This window comes from Podarcis pityusensis, assembly GCF_964106645.2.
Source record: "Podarcis pityusensis genome assembly, chromosome: 10".
Taxonomy (NCBI): domain Eukaryota; kingdom Metazoa; phylum Chordata; class Lepidosauria; order Squamata; family Lacertidae; genus Podarcis; species Podarcis pityusensis.
Window position 1 is genome coordinate 4683651 of NC_138035.1, and position 23744 is coordinate 4707394.

General features: G+C 45.1%; 2 protein-coding genes and 1 long non-coding RNA gene across 12 annotated transcripts in view; all 3 read left to right on the forward strand.

Annotated features, from left to right (window-relative positions):
* LOC308486242 (uncharacterized protein) overlaps positions 1-9795 on the forward strand; it is a 43775-nt gene extending 33980 nt beyond the window's left edge. For 6 of the 7 annotated variants that reach the window (XM_081022828.1, XM_081022832.1, XM_081022829.1 and 3 more), the window contains 2 exons: positions 5543-5687; positions 6649-9795. In XM_081022828.1, the coding sequence (XP_080878954.1) occupies positions 6774-8921 (2148 nt within the window). In that variant the 5' untranslated portion in view covers positions 5543-5687; positions 6649-6773 and the 3' untranslated portion in view covers positions 8922-9795. The remainder of the gene's footprint in view (positions 1-5542; positions 5688-6648) is intronic. The other variant, XR_013991003.1, reaches the window with a different exon arrangement.
* The window catches only part of LOC308486526, a 47719-nt gene that overhangs the window by 15707 nt on the left and 8268 nt on the right, over positions 1-23744 (forward strand). The window lies entirely within an intron of this gene.
* Positions 10986-22109, forward strand: LOC308486350 (uncharacterized protein). Of its 4 annotated transcripts, none has more exons than XM_081023130.1 (4): positions 10986-12179; positions 13795-13915; positions 15780-15901; positions 19808-22109. In XM_081023130.1, exon 4 carries the CDS (start codon positions 19934-19936, stop codon positions 21158-21160), a length of 1227 nt encoding a protein of 408 aa, XP_080879256.1. In that variant the 5' UTR covers positions 10986-12179; positions 13795-13915; positions 15780-15901; positions 19808-19933; the 3' UTR covers positions 21161-22109. The 4 variants fall into 4 exon arrangements, with proteins under 4 accessions (XP_080879256.1, XP_080879255.1, XP_080879257.1 ...); XM_081023129.1 differs by lacking the exon at positions 10986-12179 and adding an exon at positions 12584-12839; XM_081023131.1 differs by lacking the exons at positions 10986-12179; positions 15780-15901 and adding an exon at positions 12584-12839.

Sequence of the window (23744 nt, forward strand, 5' to 3'; positions counted from 1 at the left end):
GCGCTGTAGGACCCAACCCCTGCCGAGCAGACTCCCTCCGGAGCTCGGAGGGAGTCCGCCATTCGGCGATGGCGCCAACCCGGAAGTCTCATAATATTTTCTTTTAAGGCATTACATGCCGTAAACTTCACACCGGTGGTCCATAACCGTTCCCAGTCAGCAAACATGATATTATGACCAATGTCTTGCGCCCATTTAATCATAGCTGATTTGACCGTTTCATCCTGTGTGTTCCATTTTAACAGCAAGTTATACATTCTCGAAAGTACCTTAGTTTTAGGTTCTAACAGTTCTGTTTCTAGTTTCGATTTTTCCACCTGGAAGCCTACTTTCTTGTCCATATTAAAAACTTCTCTAATTTGATAGTAATGTAGCCAGTCTCGCACTTTATCTTTTAATTTCTCAAAACTCTGCAATCTCAATATGTCTCCATCTTGTTCTACTATCTCCCAATATTTCGGCCATTTGGCCTCCATATTGACTTTTTCAGAGCCTTAGCTTCCATAGGTGACAACCACCTTGGGGTCTTGTTTTCTAGTAGATCTTTATATTTTATCCAGGCATTAAACACTGCTTTCCTGACAATATGGTTCTTGAATGTTTTATGAGCTTTAACCTTGTCGTACCACAAATATGCATGCCACCCAAATGCATTATTAAACCCTTCCAAATCCAAAATGTCAGTGTTCTCAAGAAGTAGCCAATCTTTCAGCCAGCAAAATGCTGCTGATTCATAGTACAACTTCATGTCTGGCAGAGCAAACCCCCCTCTTTCTTTAGCATCAGTCAGTATTTTAAATTTTATTCTGGGCTTTTCGCCCTGCCAGACAAATTTAGAAATGTCTCTCTGCCACCCCCTGAAACAGTCCATCCTGTCAACAATCTGCAGAGTTTGAAACAAAAATAACATTTTTGGCAATACATTCATCTTTATAGCAGCAATTCGACACAACAAGGAAAGCTTCAATTTTGACCAAATTTCTAAATCTTTTTTAACCCCTGACCAACATTTCTCGTAATTATCTTTAAATAGATTCAAATTTTTGGCCGTCATATTTATCCCTAGGTATTTCACTTTCTTCACCACATTTAAATCTGTCTCCTTCTGAAACCTTTCTTTTTCCATTGTTGTCAAATTTTTCTCCAAAACCTTAGTTTTCTGCTTATTTAATTTAAATCCTGCCACCTGACCAAATTCTTGAATCAGTTCTAAAACTCTTTTCGTACTAGATTCCGGCTCCTGTAATGTCAAAACCAAGTCATCTGCGAAAGCCTTTAGTTTATATTGTTTAGCTCCGACCTGAATTCCTTTAATCAACCGGACCCTCCTAATCATGTTCAAGAGCACCTCCAGGACCGAAATGAATAGCAATGGAGAGATAGGGCAACCCTGTCGTGTACCTTTTTCAATTTTAAACTCTTCTGACACCACATTATTAACTATCAATTTTGCCTTTTGTTCTGAATAGATTGCATCTATACCATTTTCAAACCCCCGTCCCACTCCCATTCCCTTAAGATTTTTCTTCATAAAATTCCAAGAGATGTTGTCAAAGGCCTTCTCCGCATCAATAAAAATCAAAACTGCTCTTGTATTGATGTTCGTTTGTAATAGCTCCAGAATATCAATAATGTTCCTTGTATTATCAGACAGATGTCTGCCTGGGAGAAAGCCTGCCTGATCTTTGTGTATCACTTCATTTAACACTTTTTTTAATCTGCTAGCTAAAATATCTGCAAAAATTTTGTAATCCACATTTAAAAGGGAAATGGGACGGTAGTTCTTAAGTTGTGTCTTTTCAGCTTCCGATTTTGGTATAAGGGTGATGAAAGCTTCTTTCCACGACTCCGGTGCCTTCTTCCCATCCATAATCTCGTTACACACCTCCTTTAATGGTTGAATTAGATAGTCTTTCAAAGTCTTGTAATATTTGGAGGTTAACCCGTCCGGCCCTGGAGATTTGCCCAATTGCATGTTCTGAATGGCACCTTCAATCTCCTGTTCCGTTATCTTAAGATTCAATATTGTCTTATTTTCTTTAGATAGTTCTTGTAATCCATTTGTTCTTAAAAATTGGTCTATATCAGTCTCTTTCTGCGGCCCCTGAGTATAAAGTTGTTTAAAATATCTCTGGAAGCATTTTCTAATCTCCACAGGATTCTGAATGTTTCTCCCTTCAACCTCAAGATTAGTAACCGTATTCAGCTTCTGTCTTTTTTTCAACTGCCATGCCAGCAGTTTCCCACACTTATTAGCCGATTCAAAAGCCTTTTGTCTCATTTGTTTAATTTTCCATTCGACTTCCTGATTTATCAATTTCATATATTATGCTTGATATAATTTAATTTCTCTCAAAATCTCCTGTGACTTTGGTTTCGATCTTAATTTTTTCTCTCCTTTTATTTTTTCCAAAATTCTTTCTTTTTTCTCATTTTGGGTTCTCTTTTTTATTGCATTCTGCTGTATCAGAAACCCCCTCATGACCGCTTTGCTTGCATCCCAGATTATTCTTTTTTCCACTGTAGTTTTCAAATTTAGTTCGAAATAGTCCCGTAAGTTTTTTTGGGCCTTCTTAACAATCTCTTGGTCTCTTAATAAGGTGTCATTCATCTTCCACCTGAAGGAACCAGTTGAGGTTAATCTCATTTCCATCTTTACTGCGTTATGGTCGGAGCAGGTTTTTGGGCAGATTTCCACCTTTTTAGTCTTAGGTGCCAGTCCTCTAGTTATCCATATTTGGTCGATTCTTGTCCATGTCATTTTGGCTCCAGAGAAGAATGTCCCTTCTCTTCCTAGGGGGTTCTTTATTCTCCAGATGTCAATCAAGTCCATATCGTCAGTTAGTTCAAAAAAGGTTTTTGGTAGCCTGCCCTCTTTTGTTATGCTTTGACTTTGCGCTTTATCCATATTCGTGGATACCACCCCATTCATGTCACCTATCATAATGATGTTGTTGTAGTCCATATAGTCCAGCAATGTCTCATGCAACTTCTTGTAAAATTTCGACTTCCCCTCATTTGGTGCATAAATTCCCAAAATCAAAAAATTTTCTCCTTGTATTTGAATTTCAATTGCCAGGATTCTTCCTTGTTCATCTTTGAAGAGAAATTTTGGTGATAGGCTTTCTTTTGCATAAATAACAACTCCTCTCTTCTTGACTCTATCTGATGAGATAAATTCTTGACCCAGTCTCTTATTAATTAAAACTTTCCTATGAAGCCTAATCATGTGCGTTTCTTGTAGACAAATTAAGTCTAATTGCTCCTTTTTTAATAAGTGAAATATCTTCTTCCTTTTCTCCGGGGAGTTAAAGCCATGAATATTCCAGCTTAATAGTTGCAGAGACATGTTGGAGTAGTTCTATTCTCCCTTTGGCGGTGGTATCACTTTCTCAGGCTCAACAAAACCCAAAGGTGTAGGTACAGAACCTAATGGTCCAAGTTCTAAGGCTCTTGCTTCACCTTCAATCCCTTTCTGAAGGTCTTCTCCGTAGTTACTCAAAAAATTTTCCTTGTCTTCAGCTGTTTTGATTTTAACTTTCTTCCCCCTAAACGTAAAGGATAGTCCCTGGGGGAACTCCCATCTAAAAATGATTCCGTTACTTCTCAGTAGTTTCACCAAGTCTCCGTAGTTAGATCTAAGTTCCAATAAGTATTTCGGGATGTCCTTGTAGATTTCCACTTTAAGATCCTGAATTTCAAGGGTCTTTTGAAAATGTGCACTCAATATCTTATCTCTTTCTGCCTTATTCCTGAGGGAGATCAGGCAGTCTCTGGACTTAGCCTTCGTCCCTCCCTTTCCAAGTCTGAATGCACTTACAATTTTAAAATCTTTATCTTCTTCCAAAGGCCAAAATTTTGCAAATTCTTTTGTCAAAAATTTGATTAAATCTCCCTTTTCAAGTTCTGGAACTGACCTCAATCTCAAGTTATTTTCCTTACTTTTTAGCTCTACCATAGACAGATATGCCTGGTGTTCACCAATCTGTTTACGCATGGGTTTTATTTCCTCTTGCACGGCCTCTGCTTTCTGTTTAGCCTCCTCAGCTATTTTACGATTCTCTGTGGTAGATTCCAGGAGTTTCCCGATAGCTTGAGCATTTAAACTCACTTGTTGAGTCAGGTTGTTAACACTAGCCGTGTTTTGATCAATCTTAGATGATTGTTCAGTCACTTGCTTACTCAGGCCATCCAATTTTGCAAAGATTTTATCTAACACTGAAGTAAAGTCCCCTCCTGTGGCCATTCCTTCCAGCCTGGCTTGCTCTGGCTCTTCCTCTTGTGCCACAGAGACAATAGGAACAGATGATCTTCGCAGCTGTGAAGTTATAGTAGTTTGTTGTGTTTTGGCTTCGCCTGATCTTGTTTTCCCACTCATCCCACTTCTGTCTATGCGTCAAGGTCAGTCTCGTGGTTTGTAATTCCCATGGGAATCCACAAGTCCAAAGATGGAAAAAAACCCCAGTGATTGCAGATTTTCAATAGTCCTCTAGAGGGAGATTAAGTATATCTTAGAGGAGAAAAGTTGCAATCTTTCCAAAAATCCCTTAAACATTAATAACAATATCAAACAGCATCAAAGTCCCGAAGAGCTTCCAAATCTTTTCACCTTTGCAGAGTTAATCCTAAAGTACTTACAGTGTCTCTAAAAAGTGCAAGTTCAATGTAGCAATTCAATGTAACCGTCCAGTGTAGCAGCTCAATGCAACAATTCCCACAGCCTAGCAGTTCCAATAGTCTGGCAGCCCGATTGCCGGGATTTCTCAGTGCTTTTTGTAAATCCACAAAAGAAGAGGTAAAAAGGAAATATCCACCAATAAAAAAGTAAAATCCACAAGTAACAAGGTGCAATTCAAATTTTCTTCCACACCTCAATTTAGTTGATGCTCGGATTAGTTCCTTCTAAAGTCGCGATTTCAAAGGCATTAGAGAGTTTAACATCCTTGCTTTAAATCTTTAAACAGAGCCGGGAGACGGACTTCCTGGTTGCGTCTCCCGCTTCAGTGCCAAATTTTCAGTCAATTTAGTCCCAAATTCAGTAAACTTCACCTACTCACGGGAAGTTGTTTTTAAGCCGAATAGTCCCAGGAAAAGAGGTCAGCGCTCACCGACAGCAGCTTTGCGGCTTCACTCCACAGAAAGAGCGATCGACTCACAGCACCGCGCCAGCCCTTTCACGCTCCGGAGCCCCTTACGAGGTCCCTTCAACGTTTCGAGGGGCGCTGATGGTGCCCGCCGAGTCCCACGGCCACAGGCTATCACTGCCTGTGGGTTTCCAACCTGGGTCTCCGCTTCGCCGTAGCGGACGACCCTTTTCTTCGGAGCTTCCCCTTCACAGATGGAAGGAGACCGCCATTGCCGTTCGCACCGCCCCCGGAAGTCATCGAGGCAGTGAAGGTTTAGGACCAAAGTTTTCCTTCTCAATGGGCTCACTCCCCCGGTTGACGATCCCATCTGCCCTTCACTTTCCTCTACAGCATGGGCAGAATCTGCCTTTTTGACTGTGGGATTCACTGTTTTTCTCCTCCTCTCCATCCACCAGGGTCTGCCTTCACCTGCAGCAGAATTCCCGAACCCACCAAGGATTTGAGACCCATCAGGTATCCTCACCTGGTCTAGCCGGCCGGTTGAAGTCGTTCCTGAGATTGCGGCCCATTTTGCATGCTGACAGCTTCTGGAAGCCACAGGTGAGAGCTGAGTGCAGGGTGGGGACCAATGGTGGAAAAATTACCCCTACCAAAGGTACTACCGCTCCCCTAACACCCCAAGACATCCTATAACTATGATATTTAAGACAGATCAGGAATAAATTCATATATCAAGAAATAACACAACTTCAGGTTGTTAATGAATCAATACCACATATTCAAGGATGAAGTTCCCGCTAAGTACAGTTATCCATTTGCCTTTAATATCCAGCTTTTTCAGTGTCAGATTAGGATAGTCTTGTGTCAGGAGACGGGCACAAGATGAGGCAGCACATCATTATAATAAGGAACGATGGGGGTGGGTGTTTCCATCTGGGATTCCCATGCGCCACCTGCTTTCTTTCTGCTTCTCCTGCTCTCTCCATGCAATGTGAGGCATGTAGACTGAGGTCCATTTCCAAGAACAGGAGCTTCCCTGAGCACCCATTCAGCCGACGCCAAGCACCAAGCCTTGTCACTAGTTCTCTGACTGACCCAGACCACAGTCCCTGGAAAAGACGAAGACCTGAGTCTCACAAAATGGTTCATATGGACCTCCTGAGGCCAATGGGACTGTGCAGGTGATTCATAACGATCTAGAGGTGGAAACTGGGGTGGATGGAGGATTATGATGCAGAGAATGGGAAATGTCCAAAGGAACGATGAACCAGAGAAATAAACAGTCTTATCATAGACAAAGAGCAGCTGCCTTTCCTTTGAGGAAACAATTGATTTGAAAAGGCTGTATTCCAAGTTCATGCTGCTATATTAACGATGACTAAGGATTATGAAAGGTTGCTTATGCATTACTATCATTTGGTGACATTGCATCTTCGTTTCCTAAAAACTGGGAACATGGGTAGGAGGCAGGGGAAAGTAGGAGATGTTGAAATAGGAGAAGGTGCTAATGGTGCTTGCTGTGTTCTCTTCCCCTTTCTTCTCTTCCTTGAAACCCAAACAGGATTTCCTTTCCTCCCACTTTGAAGAAGGTGATGGAGAAGACATTCAGAATTCTGAGGGATGGGGCACTTTATTTCATTAGGTATAGACATTAAAATGTGTGAAATGTGGAATATGCTTCACTGAATGAGCACACATAGCTCACATCAGCGATCTCAAGAAGGGGAGAAACCATTTAAAGGTATGGAGAGTGAGAAAAGTTTCACCGATAGTGAAAAACTTAGAACACATCAGCGGACTCACATGGGCAAGAAAGGATTCCAATTCTTGGATTGTGGAAAGAGCTTCAGTCAGAATGGACACTTAAGTTTACATCAGTGGACTCACACAGGGGAGAAGCCATTTAAATGTATGGAATATGGAAAAAGCTTCAGTCAGAGAGGACAACTCAATATACATCAACAGACTCACACAGGGGAAGAACCATTTAAATGCATGGAGTGTGGAAAGTGCTCCAGTCAGAATGGAGACCTTAAATTACACAAGCGGATTCACACAGGGGAGAAACCATATAAATGTTTGGAGTGTGGAAAGAGCTTCAGTTTTAATGCAAACCTTAGAAAGCATCAGCGGACTCACACAGGAGAGAAACCATTTAAATGCATGGAGTGTGGAAAGAGCTTCAGTCAGAGTGGACACCTCAATATACATCAACGGACTTACACAGGGGAGAAACCATTTGAATGCATGGAATGCGGAAAGAGCTTCAGTCAGAATGGAGACCTTAAATTACACCAGCGGATTCACACAGGGGAGAAACCATATAAATGTATGGAGTGTGGAAAGAGCTTCAGTACGAGTTGCCAACTCAATAGGCATCAACAGACTCACACAGGAGGAAAACCACTTAAATGTATGGAGTGTGGAAAGAGCTTTAGTGATAATGGAACCCTTAGAACACATCAGCGGACTCACACAGGAGAGAAACCCTTTAAATGCATGGAGTGTGGAAAGAGCTTCAGTCAGAGTGGACACCTCAATATACATCAACGGACTCACACAGGGGAGAAACCATTTGAATGCATGGAATGCGGAAAGAGCTTCAGTCAGAATGGATACCTTAGAACACATCAACGGACTCATACAGGGGAGAAACCATATAAATGTATGGAGTGTGGAAAGAGCTTCAGTTTAAATGGAAACCTTAGAATACATCAACGGACTCATACAGGGGAGAAACCATATAAATGTATGGAGTGTGGAAACAGCTTTAGTGATAATGGAAGCCTTAGAACACATCAGCGGACTCACACAGGAGAGAAACCATTTAAATGCATGGAGTGTGGAAAGAGCTTCAGTCAGAGTGGACACCTCAATATACATCAACGGACTCACACAGGGGAGAAACCATATAAATGTATGGAGTGTGGAAACAGCTTTAGTGATAATGGAAACCTTAGAACACATCAGCGTACTCACACAGGAGAGAAACCATTTAAATGCATGGAGTGTGGAAAAAGCTTCAGTCAGAGTGGAAACCTCAATATACATCAACGTACTCACACAGGGGAGAAACCATATAAATGTATGGAGTGTGGAAGGAGCTTTAGTGATAATGGATACCTTAGAACACATCAACGGACTCATACAGGGGAGAAACCATATAAATGTATGGAGTGTGGAAAGAGCTTCAGTTTAAATGGAAACCTTAGAATACATCAACAGACTCACACAGGGGTGAAACCATTTAAATGCATGGAGTGTGGAAAGAGCTTCAGTCATAGTGGACACCTCAATATACATCAACGGACTCACACTGGGGATAAACCATTTGAATGCATGGAGTGCGGAAAGAGCTTCAGTCAGAATGGAAACCTCAATATACATCAACGGACTCACACAGGGGAAAAGCCATTTGAATGCCTGGAGTGCGGAAAGTGCTTCAGTCAGAATGGAGACCTTAAATTACACAAGCGGATTCACACAGGGGAGAAACCATATAAATGTATGGAGTGTGGAAAGAGCTTCAGTAAGAGTGGACACCTCAATATGCATCAACGGACTCACACAGGGGAGAAACCATTTGAATGCCTGGAGTGCGGAAAGTGCTTCAGTCAGAATGGAGATCTTAAATTACACCAGTGGATTCACACGGGGAGAAACCATATAAATGTATGGAGTGTGGAAAGAGCTTCAGTAATAGTGGACACCTCAATATGCATCAACGGACTCACACAGGGGATAAACCATATAAATGCATGGAGTGCGGCAAGAGCTTCAGGCAGAATGGACACCTTAGAAAACATCAGCAGACACACGGGAGAAAGTGTTTAAATGTATGGACTGTGGAAGGAGCTGCACTCAGAGCGGAACCCTTGATTTCTGTCAACGAACTCACACAAAAGAAAAACCTTATAAATGTCAGGAATGTAGATACAGGTTCAGTCCTAGTGGAAGTTCTAAATCAACAGACTCATGCACAGGAAGAACCTTAGGAGTTGAAACCCTACAAACCATCAACAAACTCTAAGAGGAGAAGCAGTGTAAATGAAAAGATTGTAAAAAGTGCTTTATTTACAATGGAGTGTTTAAGGAACATCCAGGGACTTTCACATGGGAGAACCCATTTAGAAGTATGGAGAACGGGACATTTTCCTTTCAGTGTCCACTCTTTCTTCACAGCAATGAAATTTTGAAGGCAATGTCAAACAATGTGAGTATAATCTAACAGGTAAAGTACCTTTTGAGAGATAGGATGAATCTGGTTTGCTGGTGGTGAGTGAGGATTAGGGCTGGGCGATATATTGATATCTTGTCCAATACCGGTTTCTAGACCACATCGTGATAACATTTGAAGAACTACTGATATGGCAATACACCGTGAATCACAGTGTGTATTTCTGGGATGTGCCTGCAAGCAGCGGCAAAAAGCTTTTCTTCGTGAAGCCCCTGCAGATGCCGAGTTGCTGACTTTCCTCCCAGGCAACAGGAAGAGAAACACACACATCCATTGCCCTGTGTCCTTCCAGCCTCTTTCCTCCCTTGCTCCCTTCTGCCGGTGTGTGTGCCTGACTTAGACATCCTGTGTGCTGTATGATTTTACTGCTGGAACTGGATTTGCTCTCAGGAGCTAAGTTTTGTGCCTCACTGGGGACCCAGTGAGAACTGTATGCTTTGAAAGCTCAGTAAACTATTACTGAAGAAGTAAGTCCTGCTGCCTCCGTGTGTGTTTTTGACCTCAGCATGGGAATTGCTCTACACGTGGCCCCTACCCTGCTGCTACGTGCCTCATGCCCTGGAGTTGGTCTACTCAACCATGCAAGATGGCATGTACCAAACTCTGTCACCCCACCACTGCATGATTTCAAAACACTACTTATTCAACAGAACTTAATCCCTGCTCCCTGCACATTCTGAAAAAAACTTGAAATACTGAAATTGAATGGGAGATTTTCCCCCAAGCCTATTTGTAGGATGGGGAAGGTGGGGCTGCAGGTACCAGGGAAGTCTCCTGGGGGGCCCATCTTCAATCATGAACCACATAGGGGAACCCCAGAGCTCCTGCTTATTATGGGGTTTGGTGAAGATAGTACTTTTCCATATTCCCAGAAGTTATTATTCAATCCTGCTGCTAGGGAGTATTCCTACCAGAGTGCTTATTACTATCATACTGATTTTACTGCTATGGTTGCTTTTGCTGTCATGGACTGGCTGGGTGTGGGGAGGGGGAGGCACCAGCTGGGGAACCCCCAAGGGAAGAAGGCTCAGAGCCTGGGGACTGGTGGTGGGATGGCAATGAGCAGAAAGAGGGAGAAAATGGAGCAGAATGGGAGGGAAGATGTTGCAAGCTGGAGGAAACAGGGTTTGGTGAGCAGGAAGAGGCTGGGGCAGAGAGGAGTTCAGGAGAAGAGGGGCCAGGAGACCCAAAGGAGGCCGGCTGCTGAAGCATCCAGGGAGACCCCCCCTCCCGCTGCGACCAGCTCCCCTCTCCCCTGGTCTCCTAGAGCACACAGAGAAACCCAGTTCAGACCCCATGATCCTGCACATGATATTAAGAGGGTGTTTCCCTGCACCCCAAAATGCATCGCTTTAATCTCATTGACAATGAACTGTATTTTCAGCCTAATCACCCCGTTTGGAGAGCTCTTTTAGGTGCCCCTTGCAATCTCTCTTTGTTTGAACACTCCTGGACAATTTACTGCCACCAGCAAACTTTGCCCCCTCCCTGCCCTGCTCACTCCTAACTCTAGATCATTTATGAACAAGTTGAAAAGCCACATGTCCCAATACTGATCTATAGGGGACTCCACTTTATGCTTCTCTCCATTCACAGGAGTGTTCGTTTATTAGTACGTGTTCCTCCTGTTGGGAAAAAGCCTCCCTCCCTCCCCCCATCCTTCTGTGCTGCGGAGGGAACCCTGCGGAAAAATTCTGGGGTGAATTTCGCTTCCCCACACATCCAACACTGCTCAGCACTCAGGAAAATGGAAGAGGAAAGCTGGCCACAATCAAAGAGACTGAGGTCAGCAGAAAGCGAAGCAAAGCCTACTCACAGGGAAGCCGCTTCAGCTTCCAGTCCGTCTGCTCCCACAATGGCTGAAGAAGAATTGCCCTTAGGGAATGGCAGAGATGAATGGAAGCGGGCAAGGAAGCCCCACAATCGCTCCTGCTGGAGGAATAGGGCCACTGACACCTATACTCAAAGGTGATGACCTGGTCCTTTAGGGGCACTGTTACGCCATCAGGAACCGGGAGTCCCCCACACCTGCCTCCCTCGTCTGGATTCAACCTCAATCTCTTAGCTGCCATCCATCCTCCAACCACCTTCAGAAAGGCACACAGGGAATTCACTGCCTTCACTGGTTCCAATTTAAAAGAGAGGACGAGATGGGAGGAGCCTCCCTGATGTCTTTTCCTTCACAAATCCTGTCTTAAGGGCACATTTAAGATATGAATAGGGTGTGAGCCTGTAACCTGGCACAGGAACTAAGTATTTATCATTACAAAAGACTGGCCAGGCTCCCCTGGGAATCCAATCAAGTGACCATTAAACAGGTAACCTGGCAGACAGGACCTAAACAAACCACTCAGATTTCTGCTGTAAACCGCCCTTTCTGTGATGTAGGTATGATGTATGGGGGTGGTGGTCTGGGGTTACACCCCTTCTGTCATGTATGTATGATGTATGGAGGGATGGTCTTGAGCTCCAGGGCAGGGAATTTAAAATGTCTATATAAGGCCTTGTGCGCCATTGTTCTGGGTTCCTCCTCCCTCCTGCGTGTGGTGAGTGAGGACCCTGTTGCAACAGATCAATAAAAGATCAAGCTTACTAGCGGCTTTGCTTTAAACGCTTTAAATGCATCAGGATTCAATCCACCATCCCGATGGATTTCTGCCTGGGGCATGTGCTGTCCTTGATCGCCTCCTGCCTCCTAAGGGATCATGGATTATGAATTGGATTCCCCAATTCCAGAGGAGTCATTAGGCGTTGGAACCCAGGAAATCCGTCAAACCATTGACTTGGCTGTTATTTGACGTTTCTACAGTTTTCTTTACAGTATTGGATAGTCGGAGGAAACAGTCCGATTCATGGTATCTGCTTCTTGCTACAATTGTATAGACTGCTTTTCTGAGCCTCTTTGCTGTTGTGCATGGAAGGTGCTTGTGTCAACGGTCATTGTCCTGGCCTTAGTCCGAGACTGTGGTCGGGACTTGGGGTTTTGGGGGAGTCGTATAACTGTCCCCCCCATCCTGGTCTGAAGAGCACCAATACCTAAAACACGGACGCACGGCTCGTGGCGTGGGGTGGGCGAGGGAAGGATTTTGCAATATAAACATTGGGGGGGGGCCACTTAGTAATTGGATTGCCACGATCATCCCCTCCCCCGCTCTCCTGATCCACAGATGGAAGAGGGGAGGAGGGAAACCTTCCTCTCCCTCCCCCCTGTTCCTCCCCTCCCCTCCCGTCACATCCTTCCCTCACCCCGCCCCCACAACCCCAAATCCCCATCCCAATATGTTGCTCCTCCTCCTCGCCATCTGCCTTCTGTTACGGGAATAAGGGGGGGGTATGAGCCCCCCTCCCAATCTGCCTGCTTCTCCCGGAAGTGGAGCTTCTAAGGCGGATTGCTGCTCTGCGCCGTAGCTCTAGGGGGGCGCGCTTTCGGAAAGGGGAGGAGGGGCGGCAGGGAAACTCCCCCCCCCATGGATGTTGCAGTAAAGGAAAGGAGATTCGCAAGCGAGGACAAAGAGGTAAAGGGGTCGCGGGGGAAGGGGAGAGAAGGATCCAGAGACCCCCTCCAAGCTCCCCAAAGCGCCTTTCGTGGGCCCCACGGGCAGGGCCTGGATCCCTGCACGTGTACTGCGAAGGGGGCTTTCCTTGGCCCCTTAGGCGCCCTGGCGGGGGCGGACATGGTGCCCCCACCCAGGAGGGCCCCACGAGGGCCCCCTTGCCCCGTTTCCCCCACGCAGGGATCCCTGGGGCCCTGTGGGCTCCGCATAGAGAAAGGCGGGTCATGAATGGGTTAACGGGCGCGAGAGACGCCTGGATAGAGACCCCCGTGTTGCTGGTGTTGGGGGGGGGGCGTCCTCTGGATGGAGAGATGGGGCACGCAGGGCGAGGGGTGAGCGAGAGGGAGGGGGGTCAAGGAAGTCGGGGGGAGCATCCCTGGGGGAAGGAAGGGCAGCATTGGCGTGGGGGGGGGGGAGAGAGAGAGAGAAAGGAAGACCAGTCTGTAGGGAGAGGTCTCCATCGTGGCGGGATTCTCCGGAGGTGCCGCCTTGGCTTCTCCATCCCGCCCAGGAATCGGCCACCCCTTCAAGGCGATCAGAGAGGGATCCGTCGAAAGTGGGGGGTCCCGTCCCCCCACCCCTTCCTTCCTGCAAGCTCCATCCTCTTCCCACCCCATAAGCCCCTGCCCTGTCCAGACGCAGCAGTTCAAATCCGGAGAGGAAGAGGGGAGGGGGGAGCCCTTTTCAGAAGCCGTTCTCTGTTTCCACAATCCCACCCAGGAAGCAGCCAGAAACCTTTTCCTCTCTCTCAGGCCTCCATCTTTAATGTCTTTTCCACTGCCTGCTTCATTGAGGATGAGGATAATGTACACCTGTCATCAGAAACAGGGGTGCAGAGTCCATGGAATGGCTCTCAGGATTGATATAGAAGGTGCACCTCAAAAGCATTTCTGTTCCTCTTCTTCTTTGTTGGCAGTGTCAGAGTGACTGAGAAGCTGAGATTCTTCCCAGTCAAAGGACCCATTTTCATGGTAGACAGTGCCTGTGGCTGGAGGCTCTACATACAAGGTGTGCCTATACAGGCCAAAGAGTGCCAGGTGAGATGTGCGACCTCCCAAATTTACAGGCTGTATGTGAATGAGAAGTTGTGGGTGGGATTACAGTGTACGGCAGCCCTGTGATTTTCTCCACCCATAATATTTCTTGAGCTGATATTGCAGTACGAATTCCAAAATAACTACAAAAAAATCACAATATAATAAGAATGATTGTAGTATTTCCACGCTGCCTATCTGGCTGGGTTTCCCCAGCCACTCTGGGCAGCTTACAGTACCTATAAAAGACAGTAAAAAATCAGTTACAGATAGGTAGCCGTGTTGGTCTGCCATAGTCAAAATAAAAAAAATCCTTCCAGTAGCACCTTTAAGACCAACTAAGTTAGTTCTTGGTATGAGCTTTCGTGTGCAAGCACACTTCTTCAGATACACAAATCAGACATTAAAAACCTCCTGATACAGGGCTGCCCTCAGCTGTCTTCTAAATGTCAGATAGTTGCCCCTTTCCTTGCCCTCTGCCTGCTTCCCTGCAACTTCGCTTCTCATGGGGTGTGTGGGGGTGAACCAGCAGAAGACCCTCGAAGGAGGACCTCAGTGTACAGACTGAGCGATGGGGGTGGAGACGCTCCTTCAGGTCTACAGAGAGTGAGGCAGTAGGGCTTTAGGTCAATGATCTTGCTCCTCCACAATGATCTCCAGAGCAAGTCCAACATACAATTAGCAGAGTAGGAAAAAATGCTCAGAGACAGCAAAAAATTCCTTCAGCAAATAAATTTGTTACTGAAGGCATAACAGGATTCTATGCCTGAAAAATGCAACCACAGCAATTTAAAGGTCAGCACCAACAATGCAAATTGTGCTCAGAAATGTACTGGGAGTCAGTGAAGATCCTTTTGGATTGGTGTTATGTTGTCTCAGCGGCTGCTCCCATTCTGTTGTCTAGCTGCCACATTCTGGATTAGTTGCAGTTTCCGGGTCACCTTCAAAGGTAGCCCCATGTAGCGCATGGCAGTAGTCCAAGTGGGAGATCACCAGAGGATGCACCATTCTGGGGAGACAGTCTCCAGGCATGGAGGGTCTCAGCCGGCATACCAGATGGAACTGGCAGACAGCTGCCCTGGACACAGAATTGACCTGTGCCTACATGGACAGTTGTGAGTCCAAAATAAAGCCCAGGTTGTGCACCTAGTCCTTTTGGGGCACAGTTACCCCAATCGGGTCTAGAGAGTCTCCCACACTCCCCCCCGGGACAGTATTTCTGTCTTGTCAAGATTCAATCTCAATCTGTTAGCCTCCAGACACTCACACAGGACCTTCACTGGTTCCAGTTTAAAAGAGAGGAAGAGCTGGGTATCATCCACATACTGGGGAAGACCCAGCCCAAACCCCCTGATGATCTCTCCCAGCGTCTTCATATAGATATTAAAAAGCATAGGGGAGAGGATGGAGCCCTGAGGCACCCCACAAGTGAGAGCCCAGGGGTCTGAACACTCATCCCCCAACACCACTTTCTGGACATGGCCCAGGAGGAAGGAGGGGAACCACTGCATAGCAGGGCCCCCAGCTCCCCTAGAGGGTCCAGAAGGATACCATGGTCAAAGGTCTCCAAAGCCGCTGAGAGATCCAGCAGAACCAGGAAAGAGCTTTCCCCTTGGTCTCTAGCCCATCGGAGATCATCAAGCAGCACAACCAGGTCAGTTTCAGCCCCATGATGAGGCCTGAATCCCAATTGGAAGGATAATGGTGGCAGAAGCTTTCCTGGTCCTGCAACCCCAAAGCTCCAGGCACAAGACGTTCATTAGCTTTGAAGGGGCCACTGGATGATTGGTGGTCTTTTCTTCAAAAGACAAAAATTTTGAATACCTTTACAGTGATGTATGATGTTATTAGCGCTTCTGTTTTCCAGAATTCCCCAGCCCACCAAGGATTTGAGACCCATCAGGTATCCTCCCTGGTTTAGCCGGCCGGTTGAAGCTGTTGCTTGGATCGCTGCCTCTGTTGCATTCTGGCAGCTTCTGGAAGCCACAGGTGAAAGCTGAGTGCAGGGTGGGGACCAATGGTGGAAAAATTACTCCAGAAGGCGGACTACATTTCCTCCACCAAAAGTACTACCGCTCCCGTAACACCCCAAGACATCTATAATTATGATATTTAATTTTTTTAAAAAAAAGATATTTATTAAAATTTCAGAGAAAAAAAGAATTACACAAAAACAAAAAGTAAAAATACAAGAAAAATACAGAATAAAAGAATAAAAAACACTTTAAAAGAAAAAAAGAAAAATGGATCAATCTTTCCATAGCTTACATTCCTATCCTTGTTTCCCTGACCTCCTCATACCTCCCTTTTTTGTATTCCAGTTCAATTAGTTAAGTCAGCAATTTCTTTCCCTCTTTGTTTTCTCATGATCCTTTAACTTAATATACTATAACTTTAAATTTTCATCTGTTATCAATCCTTTTTTACATACACCTTTATAGCATTACTGCTTAAACCACCTAGCTTCATTCCAACATCATTCTAACATTCATTAATTTTGCAATATTTCTGTAAATAGTCTTTAAATTTCTTCCAATCTTCTTCCACCGACTCTTCTCCCTGGTCTCGGATTCTGCCAGTCATTTCTGCCAATTCCATGTAGTCCATCACCTTCATCTGCCATTCTTCCAGAGTGGGTAGGTCTTGTGTCTTCCAATACTTTGCAATAAGTATTCTTGCTGCTGTTGTGGCATACATAAAGAAAGTTCCGTCCTTCTTTGACACCATTTGGCCGACCATGCCCAGGAGAAAGGCCTCTGGTTTCTTCAGAAAGGTATATTTAAATACCCTTTTCATTTCGTTATAAATCATCTCCCAGAAAGCCTTAGTCCTTGGGCACGTCCACCAAAGGTGAAAGAAATTATGTACCTTCAGTTTCTTTACATTTCCAACATTTATTATCGGGCAAATGATAGATTTTTGCTAGCTTGACTGGTGTCATGTACCACCTGTAAATCATTTTCATAATATTCTCTCTTAAGGCATTACATGCCGTAAACTTCAGACCTGTGGTCCATAACTGTTCCCAGTCAGCCATCATTATGTTATGTCCAACATCTTGTGCCCATTTAATCATAGCTGATTTCACCGTTTCATCCTGAGTATTCCATTTCAACAGCAAGTTATACATCTTTGACAGAATCTTGGTTTTGGGTTCTAACAGTTCTGTTTCCAATTTTGATTTTTCCACTTGGAAGCCAATTTTCTTGTCCAAATTATATGCCTCCATTATCTGATAATAATGAAGCCAGTCTCGCACTTTGTTTTATAATTTTTATAATTATGATATTTAAGACAGATAAGGAATAAATTCATATCTCAAGAAATAACACAACACCAGGTTGTTAATGAATCAGTACTATATATTCAAGGATGAAATTTCCACTAAGTACTTTTATCCATTTGCCTTTCATATCCAGCTTTTTCAGTGCCAGATTAGGATAGTCCTGAGTCAGGAGACGGGCACAAGATCAGGCAGCACATCATCATTATATATATATATATATATTTTTTTAAATCATATTTATTAGAATTTCCAATAATATAGAAAAATAACAGAAAAGAAAAGATAGAATACATTTAGAGCCTTACTTTCGTTATCTTCTTTCTAGGACTCCCTCCTCCCCCCCCCCCGACTGTATTCCCCTTTCATTAATTTGGTTCCACAAGCTCTCACTCCCATTTTAAAACTTAATATGTTTAACCCATTAACCAATTTAAATTATACAATTTTATCATCATCCCTCATCATTAACAGAAAAAGAAAAAAGATTTTTCCCCAAGATCAACCCCAATTTCCTTCCACGAATTCCCTTTTTTTTAAACATGCCAAATCAAAATACCATAATATACAAAAGTTATATAAAGAAATAGAAGATAAAAAGTATAAGAAGTTTCAAAAAGATGGTTACATTAGCCTTTGGATTCCAAAACTCCCCCTTCCCTTCCCCGGTTTGAATTCCACATGTCCATCAGTCTATATGTTGTCAGCCTGGAGATCTCAAGTCCATGGCCAGATTTTTCCCATTCCACCTTGCCGGTTTTCTTTTAATTTGTTTATTTTAATAATGTTTAACTTCAAAAATCCAGTCTAATAGATGCCTTTAATTTCCTTGGTCTTTGCTGCTCCTCCCATTGTTCTTTCCGTGTCGTAGTTAGTCCTTTGTTCTTTTTATTCCTTACTTTCTCAGGTTTCTTGTCTTGTTCAGCTGCTAAAACGTTCTTATTCCGAAATCTGGTATCTCTACAGAGGTTTGTTGTTCAGGAACAAAAACTTACGTCCAGTCCCTTCCTTTCTTCAATAGAAAATTCTATTGTCTCCTTTTAATGTAAACACCTCTGTAGACAAAATACTATGTCAGTTTTGCAGCTTTCCCAGAAGATAAGTCCTGTGCGAATCCCAGAGTGATTTTCCACATACGACCACTTGTAATGTCCCGAAACCCCTCTAGGGGGATTGTAGTAACTTTATATCCTCTAATCCAAAAGTCAAATTGTTGTTCCTTATTTTCCGACAGTTTATATCCATATTGTGTCAAATTGTAACAGAATTAGCCAGCAAAGTCCTTGTAACAAAGTCCTCTTTATATTCTCCAGCTTTGACAGCTACTTTGACAGCTGTCAAAGTCTCCGTCTCTCTTCGCCAGGTTCTACGAATCGCCCCGGTTCCCAGGGGGGGTTGCATTTTCCCTCTCACCCTCCACTCTTCTCCTCCAGCACAATTCTTGTAATTTCCCTTCGTGGAAATAATGATTTTTGTCAGCAATAAACTTCTCTTTCGATCTTGGTTACCCAGTCCTTGTTTTAGAATGTTTACAATCAGGGGGGGGACTGACTTCCTTTTTAGATCCCCCCCGCTCGTGCCGAATCCGAAAAAAATTTCTTTTTTTCTCCTTTTGTACCCGGTTTCCCAATTACTCACGGGTTGTTGTTGATAGTCCGAATTTCCAATGGAAGAAGTCAGCGCTCTCCGTCGAATGGCATGCGGCTGCGCTCGGCAGGGGAAGCAATGGACTCAAAGCACCACGCCACTCCCCGGCACCCGATCCGAAGCCTTTAAAAAGGCTCCTTCACGAGTCGGGAGGGCGCTAGCGGTGCCAGCCGAGTCCCCATGTCCACGGGCTCCGTGCCCGTGGTTTTTGAGGGTCCCCGCGTCGCCGGCGCGGTAGGACCCAGCCCCTGCCGAGCAGACTCCCTCCGGAGCTCGGAGGGAGTCCGCCATTCGGCGATGGCGCCAACCCGGTCATCATTATAAAGGACCTTTGGGGTGGGTTTTTCCGTCTGGGATTCCGATGCGCCAGCTGCTTTTCTTCTGCTTCTCCTGCTCTCTCCATGCAATGAGAGGCATGTAGACAGAGGTCCATCTCCAAGAACAGGAGCTTCCCTGAGACCCATTCAGCTGACCCCAAGCACCAAGCCTTGTCACTAGTTCTCTGACTGACCCAGACCACAGTCCCTGGAAGAGATGTAGGCCTGAGCCTCCCACAATGGCCCATATGGACCTCCTGAGGTCAGTGAGACTGTGCAGGTGATTCATGGAGATCTAGAGGTGGATGGAGGATTATGATGCAGAGGATGGGGAATGTCCAAAGGGATGATGAACCATGGAAAGAGAGGGCCTCTTCATGGAAAGAGAGCAGCTGCCTTTCCTTTGAGGAAACAATTGATTTGAAAAGGCTGTATTCCAAGATCATGCTGCTTTATTAAAGATGACTGAGGATTATGAAAGGTTGCTGATGCATTACTATCATTTGGTGACATTGCATCTTCATTTCCTAAAAACTGGGAACATGGGTAGGAGGCAGGGGAAAGTAGGAGATGTTGAAATAAGAGAAGGTGCTAATGGCGCTTGCTGTGTTCTCTTCCCCTTTCTTCTCTTCCTTGAAACCCAAACAGGATTTCCTTTCCTCCCACTCTGAAGAAGGTGATGGAGAAGACAGTCAGAATTCTGAGGGATGGGGCACTTTTGTTTCATTAGGTATAGACATTAAAATGTGTGAAATGTGGAATATGCTTCACTGAATGAGCACACATAGCTCACATCAGCGATCTCAAGAAGGGGAGAAACCATTTAAAGGTATGGAGTGTGGGAAAAGGTTCACTGATAGTGGAAAACATAGAACACATCAGTGGACTCACATGGGCAAGAAAGGATTCCAATGCAGGGAGTGCTGGAAGAACTTCAGTCAACATGGATACTTAAGTTTACATCAACGGACTCACACAAGGGAAAAACCTTTTAAATGTCTGGATTGTGGAAAGAGCTTCTGTCGGAGTGATACACTTAGAACACATCAATGGACTCACACGGGGGAGAAACCACATAAATGTATGGAGTGTGGAAAGAGCTTCAGTCAGAATGGAAACCTCAATATACACCAGCGAACTCACACAGGGGAGAAACCATATAAATGTATGGAGTGTGGAAAGAGCTTTACTGATAATGGAAACCTTAGAAGACATCAACAGACTCACACAGGGGAGAAACCATATAAATGTATGGAGTGCGGAAAGAGCTTCAGTCTGAATGGAAACCTCAATATACATCAACGGACTCACACAAGGGAGAAACCATTTGAATGCCTGGAGTGTGGAAAGTTCTTCAGTAAAAATGGAGACCTTAAATTACACCAGCGGATTCACACAGGGGAGAAACCATATAAATGTATGGAGTGTGGAAAGAGCTTCAGTAAGAGTGGAGAGCTCAATATACATAAACGGACTCACACAGGGGAGAAACCATTTAAGTGTATGGAGTGTGGAAAAAGCTTCAGTCAGAGTGGACACCTCAATATACACCAGCGAACTCACACAGGGGAGAAACCATATAAATGTATGGAGTGTGGAAACAACTTTAGTGATAATGGAAAGCTTAGAACACATCAACGGACTCATACAGGGGAGAAACCACATAAATGTGTGGAGTGCGGAAAGAGCTTTACTGATAATGGAAACCTTAGAACACATCAACGGACTCATACTGGGGAGAAACCATATAATTGTATGGAGTGTGGAAAGAGCTTCAGTCAGAGTGGAAACCTTCAAAGACATCAACAGACTCACACAGGGGAGAAACCATTTGAATGCCTGGAGTGCGGAAAGTGCTTCAGGCAGAATGGAGACCTTAAAGTACACCAGCGGATTCACACAGGGGAGAAACCATTTAAATGCATGGGGTGCGGAAAGAGCTTCAGTCAGAATCGAAATCTTAGAAAACATCAGCAGACACACAGGGGACAAACTGTTTAAATGTATAGACTGTGGAAGGAGCTGCAGTCAGAGTGGAACCCTTGATTTATGTCAACGAACTCAAACAAAACACAAACCACATAAAAATCAGGAAAGTAGATAGATGTTCAGTTCTAGTGGAAGTTCTACATCAACAGACTCATGGACAGGAAGAACTTTAGGAGTTGAAACCCTACAAACCATCAACAAACTCAAAGAGGAGAAGCAGTTTAAATGAAAAGATTGCAAAAAGTGCTTTATTTACAATGGAGTGTTTAAGGAACATCCAGGGACTCTCACAGGAAGAAACCATTTAGATGTATGGAGTGTGGGACGTCTTCCTTTCAGTGTCCACTCATTTCTTCACAGCAATGAACTCAGCAGGAAATCAGTCTTAAACACACGCCGTGTATTTGAAGTTCTTGTGTTTATATGTAAAACTGAACAGCAATGAAATATTGAAGGCAATGTCAAACAATGTGAGTATAATCTAAGAGGTAAAGTACCTTTTGATAGAGAGGATGAATCTGGTTTGTTGGTGGTGAGTGAGGATTAGGGCTGGGCGATATATTGATATCTTGAACAATACCGGTTTCTAGACCACATCGCAATAACCTTTGAAGAACAACTGATATGGGGCAATACACCGCAGATTACAGTGTGTTTCTGGGATGTGCCTGCAAGCAGCGGCAGAAAGCTTTGCTTCGTGAAGTCCCTGCAGGTGCTGAGTTGCTGACTTCTCTCCAAAATGACAGGAAACAAAACACACACATCCATTGCCCTGTGTCCGTCCAGCCTCTTTCCTCCCTTGCTCCCTTCTGCCGGTTTGTGTGCTTGAGTTAGATATCCTGTGTGCTTTATTTTTTTACTGCTGAAACTGGATTTGCTCTCAGGAGCTAAGTTTTGTGCCTCACTGGGGACCCAGTGAGAACTGTATGCTTTGAAAGCTCAGTAAACTATTACTGAAGAAGTCCTGCTGCCCCTGTGTGTGTTTTTGACGTCAGTGTGGGACTTGCTCTACATGTGGCCCCTACCCCACCGATGCTTGGCTAAGGCCCTGGAGTTGCTGTACTCATGCATGCAAGATGGGTATTTATGTGTCAGACTGGTTTTTGCACCAAACTCTGTCACTGTGGGTAAAACCTCAGCGCCTAGGACTTGCCGATCGCATGGTCGGCGGTTCGAATCCCCGCGGCGGGGTGAGCTCCCGTCGTTCGGTCCCAGCTCCTGCCCACCTAGCAGTTCGAAAGCACCCTTAAGTGCAAGTACATAAATAGGTACCGCTTTATAGCGGGAAGGTAAACGGTGTTTCCGTGTGCTGCTCTGGTGCCGGTTCGCTGGAGCAGCTTCGTCACGCTGGCCACGTGACCCGGAAGTGTCTGCGTACAGCGCTGGCTCCCGGCCTCTAGAGTGAGATGAGCGCACAACCCTAGAGTCAAGACTGGCCCGTACGGGCAGGGGTACCTTTACCTTTACCTTTACTGTCACCCCCACCACCGCATGATCTCTACACACATCTTCTTCAACAAAACTTCATCCCTGCCTCCTGCACGTTCTGAAAAAAACTTAAAATTCAATGGGAATTCAATTTTCAAGAATGGGAAGGTGGGGCTGCGGGTACCAGGGAAGTCTCCTGGGGGGTCCATCTTCACTCATGAACCCCATGGGGCAACCCCAGAGCTCCTGCTTATTCTGGGGTTTGGAGAAGATAGAACTTTTTCATAGTCCCAGAAGTTATTAGTCAATCATGCTGCTAGGGAGTCTTCCTGCCAGAGGACTGAGGAGATTTCACCCCTCCCATTGTAAGAATCTGCTGATTTTCCAGAGAGGAGGGGGCGGATTGTGCTTGCTACTTATTCCGCTCCAGCCTCACTTCAAAGGGGAGACTGAGTGTTATCTCTGTGTAGATAAGGTCGCTGCAGAAAGCAGCTGTAACACTCAGTGCAGTCCAGCGTCTCCATTTGTATATAGTTTGTATAGTACAGTAGCTGCAGTGAATAAAATAAGATATTCTTCAGCGCTGTCATCCGAGTGATTTATGCTCTGCTGTACTCTGCTGTGCACGACTGTCTTCTGGAAGTGAGTTCGGTGCTCACAGCTCTGAGTTGGGAGTCCACAGCACTTAGACCTGTTCCTGCAGAAGAAGGTCTCTGGAAGTGCTACCCCAGCTTGCCTGGCCCAGTCGGGGCTAAGTGGTTGAGCCCAGTCGGTGGTACTGGCTCAAAGGCGAAGCTGACAAGGACCACAGTGCATATTACTACCCTACTGATTTTATTGTTGTTGCTGCTGTTGCTGTCATGGACTGGCTAGGTTGGGGGGGGGGAGGGACCAGTTGGGAAACCCACAAGGGAAGAAGGCACAAGAGCAGAAAGAGGGGGGAAAGGGAGCAGAATGGGAGAGGAGTTGTTGCAAAATGAAGAGGATACAGGGTTTGGTGAGCAGGAAGAGGCTGGGGCAGAGAGCAGTTCAGGCTGAGAGGGAGGAGAGGAGGGGGCCAGGAGACCATCAGAGGAGGCCATCAGCTGAAGCATCCAGGGAGACTCCCCCCCCTGCTGCGACCAGCTCCCCTCTACCCTGGTCTCCTAGAGCACACAGAGAAATCCAG